The sequence below is a fragment of the Takifugu flavidus genome, chromosome 11 (assembly GCF_003711565.1).
Source record: "Takifugu flavidus isolate HTHZ2018 chromosome 11, ASM371156v2, whole genome shotgun sequence".
NCBI lineage: Eukaryota > Metazoa > Chordata > Actinopteri > Tetraodontiformes > Tetraodontidae > Takifugu > Takifugu flavidus.
The window spans coordinates 3,051,030-3,062,055 of NC_079530.1; the positions used below are offsets into that span (position 1 = coordinate 3,051,030).

Consider the following 11,026-nt stretch of genomic DNA (forward strand, 5'->3'; position numbering starts at 1 on the left):
AGCGATGGAGTCAGCCTCCCGTACCTGGACAGGGAGATGGTTCCATAGCAGGGGGGCCTGGTAGCTAAATGCTCGGCCCCCCATTCTACTCCTGGAAACTCTGGGAACCACAAGTAGACCAGCATTCTGAGAGCGGAGCGGTCTATTGGGCTGGTAAGGTATCACTAGCTCCTCCAGGTAGGATGGAGCTAGGCCTCTGAGGACCTTGTAGGTCAAAAGAAGGGTTTTAAAAATTATTCTAAATTTAACGGGCAGCCAATGAAGCGACGCCAGTACAGGAGTAATGTGATCTCTTTTGTCAATACCTGTCAGAACTCTGGCTGCAGCATTTTGGATCAACTGGAGGCTTCTTAAAGAGTTGTTTGGACACCCTGATAATAAGGAGTTACAGTAGTCCAGCCTGGAAGTAACAAATGCATGGACTAACTTTTCAGCATCATGCCGCGTCAGCAGTTTCCTGATCTTTGTGATGTTCCTCAAGTGAAAAAAGGCACTTCTAGAGACTAATTTAATGTGTGAGTTGAAGGAGAGATTTTGATCAAAAGTTACTCCTAGATTCCTCACAGAGAGACTAGATGTTAATGAGATACCATCTAGAGTGATCATGTGATCTAATCTATCCCTGAGAGGTTCAGGACCAAACACCATGACCTCAGTTTTTCCTGGGTTAAGGAGGAGGAAAAACTGCTGCTAACGGTGCATATAATCTCACCATTATGATTTACAGTCTTTTGCTTTGTTTGGGACCTGCTATCTTGTGTTTTCTCCCTCCCTTTAGACACATTTGAATTCTGTGTAACTAGGGGCCTCCTATTTTCAATAAAAGAAGGATGGCGGGAGGTGTGCGTCAGAACGTGTTGGAGATCTGTAACTGAGCACATATCTCCGCTCTCCTTGCAAGTAAAATTCAAAACTGTTGCCTTTGCCTCATTTGTTTTTCTCATGTTTCAGGTCATTTGAACCTAACAATTATCTTTAAAGGTTTTCCTTAAAAACACTTCACACACACAAAAACAATGTTTCTGAATTCAAACAACATGATCATTTGCAAAGTAGGAAGGATCTCTAATCCTGTTAGGGATTTTAGAACAGTTTTTAAATAAATCTCAAAGTGTTCAATAAACCCTTAACCAACACTGAACCCTTAATATAATTTGCATTTATTCTTTAGGTTAATCTTAAATGTGTTTTAGAGTAAGGGGAAGAGCATCTGCATATTTTATTGTAAAGACGATATAATCATTATTTGGTGTGAATGAACAAAACACCTGAATGAGCACACAATGAACTTTTATTGGTGTCATGGGATTGAAACAGTGCCAGTGCTTCAGTCGTGCTCTTTAAAGGTTGCTGTGGCTTCAGTTGTCCACCAGATGTCAACATCACCAAAGTCTTGAAGCTTTGAATCTTGTTCGGCACAATTGTGAGGAAAGCCTCAGTGCTTCATCAAGCTTCACTTGCCCACCACAATAAACATAATGCCCACTAGTCTGCAGACTAGCAGACATAAATAACTGCTTTACCACTGGACTCACACAATAACATTACAATTCTCTAATAGCATTTCAACCATTCTGCACATACTGAATATTAGATATTCTGATATGTATATTGTATACACTCTCTGTACTATGGTCAGGTATACAAAAGGCTGATTATCCATTTATCTTGGATGATATACTGTACATACAAACACACAAACACAAACACACACACACTATATATATATAAAGAAATCTCTTCCTCGCCCTCCTGGGCGGTGCCTCCTTTCTTCAGACTCGGGTCCTCTACCAGAGGCCTGGGAGTCTGAGGGTTCTGCGCAGGATCTTAGCTGTTCCTAGGACTGCGCTCTTCTGGACAGAGATCTCTGGTGTGGTTCCTGGTATCTGTTGGAGCCATCTACTCAGGTTGGGTGTTATTGCCCCTAGTGTCCCGATCACCACTGGGACCACTGTTGCCTTCATGCCCCACATTCTCTCCATCTCCTCCTTCAGCCCTTAGTACTTCTCCAGCTTCTCGTGTTCCTTCTTGTGTGTCTCCCACCTGGTCCTTGGGACCTCCAGCCCATACTCAGTGCAGATGTTCCTGGACACTATGCCAGCCACCCGGTTATGCCGTTCCATGTATGCCTTGCCTGCCAGCATCTTGCACCCTGCTGTGATGTGCTGGACTGTCTCAGGGGCATCTCCACACAGTCTGCACCTGGGGTCTTGTCTGGTATGGTAGACCCTGGCCTCTATTGCTCTGGTGCTCAGGGCCTGTTCTTGTGCAGCCATGATTAGTTCCTCTGTGCTGTCTTTCAGCCCGGCCTTTGTCAGCCACTGGTATGTTTTCTCGATATCAGCCACTTCCTCAATTTGTCGGTGGTACATTCCATGCATGGGCTTGTCCTTCCATGATAGCCCCTCAGGTTCCTCCTCCTTGGTGGGCTTTTGTTGCCTGAGGCATTCACTCACCAGTGGGTCAGTGGGGGCCATCTTCTTGATGTATTCTTGGAGGCTTGTTGTTTCCTCCTGGACAGTAGTTCGGACACTTACTAGTCCTCGGCCCCCTTCCTTTCGCTTTGTGTACAGCCTCAGGACACTGGACTTAGTGTGAAACCCTCCGTGCATGGTGAGGAGCTTCATTGTCTTGGCTTGTCAGTGGCTTGTATCTCTTCCAGTGGCCAGGGTATTATGCCAGCAGGGTATCTGATTACTGGCAGGGCGTAGGTGTTTATGGCCTGGATCTTGTGCTTACCATTCAGCTGACTTTTCAGGACCTGTCTTAACCTCTGAAGGTATTTGGCTGTGGCTGACCTCCTAGCTGCCTCCTCGTGGTTACCATTTGCCTGTGGGATCCCCAGGTATTTGTAACTGTCTTGCACATCTGTGATGTTCCCTTCAGGTAGTTCAACCCCGTCAGTTGCGATCACCTTTCCCCTTCTAGATATCATCCGCCCACATTTGTCTAGCCCGAATGACATCCCAATGTCTTTGCTGTAGATCCTAGTGAGGTGAATCAGGGAGTCAATGTCAAGCTCGTTCTTGGCATACAGCTTGATGTCGTCCATGTAGAGGAGGTGGCTGACGATTGTTCCACTTCGGAACTGGTACCCATAGTCACTCTTGGTGATGATCTGGCTGAGGGGGTTTAGGCCTATGCAGAACAGCAGGGGGGACCGAGCATCTCCTTGATATATGCCACATCTGATGCTCACCTGCGCAATTGGCTTTGAGTTGGCCTCCAGAGTTGTGTTCCACAGCTTCATGGAGTTCTGGATGAACTCTCTTAGTGTCCTGTTGATGTTATACAGCTTTAGGCACTCTAGTATCCATGTGTGCGGCATTGAGTCATAGGCTTTCTTGTCATCAATCCAGGCAGTGCACAGGTTGGTGTGCCGCATCCTACAGTCTTGGGCGATTGCCCTGTCATCCAGTAGCTGGTGCTTGGCACCTCTGGTGTTGTTCCCTATGCCTTTCTGTGCTCTGCTCATGTATTGATCCATGTGCCTGCTGATCTTAGCCGCTATGATGCCTGATAGGAGCTTCCATGTGGTGCTGAGGCAGGTTATGGGCCGGTAGTTGGACGGTATTGTGCCCTTCTGGGGGTCCTTCATTATGAGGACTGTCCGGCCTTGGGTTAGCCACTCTGGGTGGTCCCCTGATGTTAGCAGCTGGTTCATTTGTGCTGACAGGCATTCATGGAGTGCAGTCAGCTTCTTAAGCCAGTAGGCGTGGATCTTATCGGGCCCTGGTGCTGTCCAGCTCTTCATTTTGGACACTCTTGTTTGGATGTCTGCTAAGGTGATGACTACTGGGTCTTGTTCTGGGAGTTGGCTGTGTTCAGTCTGTAGGTCTTGCAGCCATCGGGCAGTAGTGTTATGCGTTGCCTTTTTCTCCCAGATACTCTTCCAGTATTGTTCTCAGCCCTGGGGGGTCTGTTGTCATCTTGTTGCCCTGCCATTAAGAGTAGACCTTTGCTGGGTTAGTGGAGAACACCCTGTTTATTGTCTGTGTAAATTCTCAGTCATCCAGGTCATTGTATCCAAGGTAGTTTTCTCTGTCAACTGGACTGGGTTTCTTCTCTTGAAGACGTTTCGCCTTCTATCCAGAAGGCTTCTTCTGTTTATTCTCCTTTCCTCTACTTCTCTTGTGTACCGCTTTAGTTGGGTAGCCAGGGCTGTGAGCCTTTGCTTAGCAGTCTCCAGTGCCTCAGGTATGGACAGTTTGTTGTACTTCTTGGGCCGCTCTGTCCTTAGTTTCACGCCTCTACTCAGCTCTGTTAGGAGGCTGACTTCTCTCCGTGTTGCCATGATTTTTGCCTCTAGCCTTCTCCTCCATGGGGCCATTTGCTCCTTATGGCTATTCGTGCTCTTCATCTTATAGCCAAGCATCTGTAGGATTACCGTTGCCGCTGCATACATCAGCTGATTGGTCTCAGTGATGGTAGTGGTAGGGATGGTTGACAGCGCCGTGTTCAAGTCTTCCAGTAGAGATTCGTCTGGTACTTTGTGTGTTAGCCTTGGCAGGGAGGTAGTTGAGTTCTCCCAGGACTCCATGATTCTCTCTCTCAGGTCAGCTGCCCTTGTCTCGATTCCGTCTGTCATATATATATATATTGTGTGTGTGTGTGTGTGTGTGTGTCCAAGATAAATGGATAATCAGCCTTTTGTATACCTGACCATAGTACAGAGAGTGTATACAATATACACATCAGAATATCTAATATTCAGTATGTGCAGAATGGTTGAAATGCTATTAGAGAATTGTAATGTTATTGTGTGAGTCCAGTGGTAAAAGCAGTTATTTATGTCTGCTAGTCTGCAGACTAGTGGGCATTATGTTTATTCTGCAGTCTGACAGCAGCCGGCAGGAAAGATCTGCGATACCTCGTGGTGGGCAAGTGAAGCTTGATGAAGCACTGAGGCTTTCCTCACAATTGTGCCGAACAAGATTCAAAGCTTCAAGACTTCGGTGATGGTGACATCTGGTGGACAACTGAAGCCACAGCAACCTCTAAAGAGCACGACTGAAGCACTGGCACTGTTTCAATCCCATGACACCAATAAAAGTTCATTGTGTGCTCATTCAGGTGTTTTGTTCATTAATACCAAATAATGATTATATCGTCTTTACAATAAAATATGCAGATGCTCTTCCCCTTACTCTAAAACACATTTAAGATTAACCTAAAGAATAAATGCAAATTATATTAAGGGTTCAGTGTTGGTTAAGGGTTTATTGAACACTTTGAGATTTATTTAAAAACTGTTCTAAAATCCCTAACAGGATTAGAGATCCTTCCTACTCTGCAAATGATTATGTTGTTTGAATTCAGAAACATTGTTTTTGTGTGTGTGAAGTGTTTTTAAGGAAAACCTTTAAAAATAATGGTTTGTCATTTGGGGTCTTGTATGATTGATTTGGAATGATTATTCACAGAAGCAGATAAGTTATTTCCTCTTCACAGGTTTTTATTGAGAAATATAATTTTTTTTCTGCTGTTGCAGGCTTCGGTCTGCTCCTCTTCTGGCTGACCAGCTTCCCCAGCTTTGGAAAATATCCTTTCACAGGGAACAGATGATGCTGGGATGCACAGATACTTGCATGCAAGTTTCCACAGCGTAGGATATAAAGTCTTTTGTGCCACCCAGTACTTCAAGGGATCCTCAGCTCTGTCAGAATTTGTTCTATCAAATATCTGTGACACAGACAGTAAGACAATGAATGACTGAATAAAAAAACGGATGTTTCAACACAACATCTACAATAAATAGACACACACATACATATATATATATATATATACACGTATATATTTAGCTTACTGTCAGGATTTCCAGTGTTGACAGGGTCACAGGTTTGCTGGGTATGATTGTCGTCATGCCTAGCACGCAAGCGTCTCAGCAATCTATGATGTGTTGTTGCTGTAAGACAACTCTTGTGTGCATTGCAAACACCACACCTACGAGCAATTGTAATTTTGAGAACCATTTAAAAATTAAAAATACAATTCAATTATGGAAACATAAAATGTATGCTATGAACTGCATTATACCTTATTTGGTGCTATGAGATCAAAATGATCCCAAACTTTAGAACGTCGCTTATTGGTGGTACTCACCATGAAACTTGCCAAAATACTCTAACTCTCACTCTCCAAATCTCTATCTCCTCACAACCCAACAATTTTGAAGCATAATAATGAATCTTATATAGCTGGTATGCCATCAAACCACTCAAATCTGTCAAACCTGTCAAGCTGTCATTGGCTCAGAATGCATTGAAACACCATGAGCCAATGACACACACTGAAAGACTGAGGCAATGAAAGGCTTCGAAACATTTTGAAGCAATAAGGCGCGAAGCGAAACAGCGATGATGTTCGAAGCTTCAAACGTCATCGGCACTAGACTGGTTTAGATCATACTTATCTGATAGATACCAGTTTGCCCATGTCCATGGCGTTCCCTCCTCATACAGTAGGGTTAGCCATGGAGTTCCTCAAGGTTCTGTACTCGGACCAATCCTCTTCACATTGTACATGCTTCCCTTAGGGAACATTATTCAGCAGCATGGGATAAATTTTCATTGTTATGCTGATGACACTCAGCTTTATTTATCCATGAAACCCGAGGAGACAGAGAAGTTAGTGAAGCTCCAGACCTGTCTTAAAGACATAAAGTCCTGGATGTCTTCAAATTTCCTCCTCCTTAACCCAGGAAAAACTGAGGTCATGGTGTTTGGTCCTGAACCTCTCAGGGATAGATTAGATCACATGATCACTCTAGATGGTATCTCATTAACATCTAGTCTCTCTGTGAGGAATCTAGGAGTAACTTTTGATCAAAACCTCTCCTTCAACTCACACATTAAATTAGTCTCTAGAAGTGCCTTTTTTCACTTGAGGAACATCTCAAAGATCAGGAAGCTACTGACCCACCATGATGCTGAAAAGTTAGTCCATGCATTTGTTACTTCCAGGCTGGACTACTGTAACTCCTTATTATCAGGGTGTCCAAACAACTCTTTAAGAAGCCTCCAGTTGATCCAAAATGCTGCAGCCAGAGTTCTGACAGGTATTGACAAAAGAGATCACATTACTCCTGTACTGGCGTCGCTTCACTGGCTGCCCGTTAAATTTAGAATAATTTTTAAAACCCTTCTTTTGACCTACAAGGTCCTCAGAGGCCTAGCTCCATCCTACCTGGAGGAGCTAGTGATACCTTACCAGCCCAATAGACCGCTCCGCTCTCAGAATGCTGGTCTACTTGTGGTTCCCAGAGTTTCCAGGAGTAGAATGGGGGGCCGAGCATTTAGCTACCAGGCCCCCCTGCTATGGAACCAGCTCCCTGTCTGGGTACAGGAGGCTGACTCCATCGCTACTTTTAAGATTAGACTCAAAACCTACCTCTTTGAAAAAGCTTATTGTTACTAATTCAGTAGTTCCAGTTACTATCATAGACAGACAAATTATCATACCTAGGGGGTCGTCTAATCGTTAGGTCACATCTTAGTTATGCTGCTATAGGCCAAGGCTGCCGGGGTCCGGAAACATGATCACCTGACAGGCCTCTGTCACTCCACTGGTCATGGTTTCCTCTCCTTTCCTCTCCTTTCCTCTCGTCATCAAGCAGACTAGTTATGCTGATTCTTGTGTAGTTTTTCTGCTTCTCCCCCCCCCCCCCCCCCCCTATTTATTTACAGGTATCGCTGCCATCGGAGCTGCATAATGACCGCCGGCCCCGCTGAAGTGATTGTGCATCATATTTTTTGTGTGTGTTTCTGTGCTCTGTGCCTCTCCTCTCCCTCTCCCTCTCCTCTCCCTCTCCTCTCCTCTCCTCTCCTCTCCTCTCCTCTCCTCTCCTCTCCTCTCCCTCTCCTTCTCCTTTTCCTCTCCCTCTCCTCTTCTTTCCTCTCCTCTTTCCCCTCCTCCTCCTTCTCCTCTCCTCTACCTCCCCTTCACTCTACTTCTCCTCTCCTCTACCCCTCTCCTCTCCTACCTATCCTATCCTCTACCTGTCCTCCCTCTTCTCCATCCATCCATTCTCTACCGCTTATCCGGGTCGGGTCGCGGGGGTAGCAGCCTAAGGAGAGAAGCCCAGACTTCCCTCTCCCCCAGCCACCTCCTCCAGCTCATCCGGAGGGATCCCCAGGCGTTCCCAGGCCAGTCGAGAGACATAGTCTCTCCAACGTGTCCTGGGTCTCCCCGGGGGTCTCCTACCGGAGGGACATGCCCTGAACACCTCACCAGGGAGGCGTCCAGGGGGCATCCTGACTAGATGCCCAGCCACCCCATCTGGCTCCTCTCAACGCGGAGGAGCAGCGACTCTACTCCGAGCTCCTCCCGGATGGCAGAGCTTCTCACCCTATCTCTAAGGGAGAGCCCAGCCACCCTACGGAGGAAGCTCATTTCAGCCGCTTGTACCCGTGATCTTGTTCTTTCGGTCATGACCCAAAGCTCATGACCATAGGTGAGGGTAGGAACGAAGATCGACCGGTAAATCGAGAGCTTCGCCTTTCGGCTCAGCTCTCTCTTCACCACAACGGACCGGTGCAGAGTCCGCTTACTGTGGACGCCACACCGATCCGCCTGTCGATCTCCCGCTCCATTCTTCCCCCACTCGTGAACAAGACCCCGAGGTACTTAAACTCCTCCACTTGGGGCAGGATCTCCTCCTTTACCCGGAGAAGGCACTCCACCTTTTTCCGGTCGAGAACCATGGCCTCGGATTTGGAGGTGCTGATTCTCATCCCAGCCGCTTCACAGGCGGCGGTGAACCGATCCAGTGATAGTTGGAGGTCACGGGCCGATGGAGCCAACAGGACCACATCGTCCGCAAAAAGCAGAGACGCGATCCTGAGGTCACCAAACCAGATCCCCTCAACACCATGCGCTCGCCAACGTGCCCCACCCCCAGGCCTGGCTCCAGGAGGGGGCCCCGTGACCCGCATCCGGGCAAGGGAAACTTGGCACCAATGTTGTTCAGCATCATTAGGGGGTCCTGGGCTACGCTTTGTCCTCCCTCTTCTCCTCTCTCTTTACCCAGCCGGCCATCAGCAGGAGGGTCCCCCCACATGAGCCTGGTCCTGCTCAAGGTTTCTTCCTGTTAAGGGGAGTTTTTTTCCTTGCCACTGTTGCTTGTCTGGGGTCAGGCCCTGGGATTCTGGAAAGCGCCTTGAAACAATTTTGATTGTATAAGACGCTATATAAATAAAGATTGATTTGATTTGATTTTGACCCCAAAAAAAAAATATATATATATATATATATATATATTACACACACACACACACACACACACACACACACAGAAGAATTTTCTTCCATGTTTTAACTGGGGTCTGGTTCCTCATCAAGAAACTAATGAAATCAGAGGAGGGCTGTCATCTTGTTTTATGGCTGTATATTAATAAATTGGATAATTATAAATATGATCAACAGTCACAACAGCGTTCATATATCGCGAAATAATAGCTTGAATGTTTTACTTTCACATTTAGCCGCTAATCCCACCTGTCCGTGCTCCCTCTATTGGTTAATCCGAGGTCCTGGATCCTCTGATTGGTCGGATCGCTTGTCACTGTGATCGCTGTCGGGGTCGTTTCAATCCAATTTGCCGTCATTTGCAGGTCATTCTCTGTACCTAGAAGTCTGACCACGATGGCGGGGCGATTTCTTCGAGCTTGTCTAACCTCGACGATGCAGTTAAGGCGCAATTTGACAGCCAGACCCCTCCACCGGGCGATGGCCACCCTCAAAGGTGCGTGTGACTGACGGCGACAGGCCGCGCAAGAAGCGCAAGTGACATCTGTGGCAACCTGTCCGTGCGCGGTACAGACTTTACCTTTGATTTGTCGCGCAGTTTACAAACTAAATTTCTCTCTGGAAGAACGAGTGTAGCACCCAGTGACGGATATTTTACGGGAGCGACTAACGTTATGAATATATTGCACATACACATGTGTTTAGACGCAGTTAATATGCGTTAATGTTGATTCAGAGAGGTCGGAGAGCACACGCGAATTGTCCACCTTCATACTGAACGTGCGGATCAAACACTGAAGGTCATTCGGACTTTAACTGGCAGTCAGGCCTTGGGCAGGTCCACCTTCTCTGGAACACACTTGGTTCGGTGCCAGAATCCTGATATGGAGCAGCAGCAGAAGGGCGGTGTGGATGGCGCAGTTTAGGATGGCCAATAAAAAGGGGTTAGGGTGCGTGTTCGTCCAGTTAAGATAGGAGCCTTGCAAAGGAATTGGGTTAGGGTCAATAAAAATGAGGCTTTTACTCAGAAATGGAAGCCTAAGAAGAGGAAATAGTAAATGAAAGAATGAAGTTAATTTGCAGTTGTTTTCCTACAAAAGCTGTGAACAGGGTTGCTGTGATAGTTTTAAGATGAATTATGTACATTTGTTGGACCAAATCAAATCAACATATCCAATGTGTGTATTTCAGGAATTCCCACGGATGAAGAGCAGGCCACTGGTCTGGAACGGCGCGCACTGCAGGCCCTCAAACTTGGAAAGGTATTCTACATGAGCAGCATTTCTCATGTAATTGCAATTTCTATACACTAACTCACTGAATTTCATTTGAAGGATCCCTACAGCATGCTGAAGCCCAAAGAGTACGCCGGCACCAAGGAGGACCCCCACATTGTGCCATCCACTGTCAATAAAAGACTGGTGGGCTGTCTGTGTAAGTGGTGCCCATTCTGGATGAGACATTCATGTACCAGTATATTACAGACAGCCAAGTTATTATAGAATTATGTGCAGGTGAAGAGGACAACACAGCTATCGTGTGGTTCTGGCTTCATGAGGGACCATCCCAACGCTGCCCTTCCTGTGGTTCCCACTATAAGCTGGTCCACCATGAGCTGCCCCACTGAACACAAACTGTACAGACAATACAGGAACCACGTGCCTTTGTCATGGCTGTATACACCAGGTTGTGGATATCATTTACCACATCATTTTGTCATTAAAATATAAACCTGACCTGAATTGTTTTGTCTGGATTTTTTTTCCATCATGGATTC

At 46.4% G+C, this 11,026-nt stretch overlaps 1 protein-coding gene and 1 long non-coding RNA gene across 2 annotated transcripts; one reads left to right on the plus strand and one right to left on the minus strand.

Annotated features, from left to right (window-relative positions):
• Window positions 1–5,434: 5,434 nt before the first annotated feature.
• LOC130533385 (uncharacterized) lies at window positions 5,435–6,374 on the minus strand. The gene is made up of 2 exons (XR_008952565.1): window positions 5,810–6,374; window positions 5,435–5,682 (listed from the first exon to the last, which is right to left on the minus strand). It is a non-coding gene; the product is annotated as an uncharacterized LOC130533385 (long non-coding RNA).
• A 3,140-nt stretch (window positions 6,375–9,514) lies between these two features.
• LOC130533426 (cytochrome c oxidase subunit 5B, mitochondrial) lies at window positions 9,515–10,991 on the plus strand. Its single transcript, XM_057046806.1, has 4 exons — window positions 9,515–9,745; window positions 10,441–10,511; window positions 10,584–10,683; window positions 10,764–10,991. Exons 1-4 carry the CDS (start codon window positions 9,646–9,648, stop codon window positions 10,874–10,876), a joined length of 384 nt encoding a protein of 127 aa, XP_056902786.1. The 5' UTR covers window positions 9,515–9,645; the 3' UTR covers window positions 10,877–10,991.
• The last annotated feature ends 35 nt before the right edge of the window (window positions 10,992–11,026 follow it).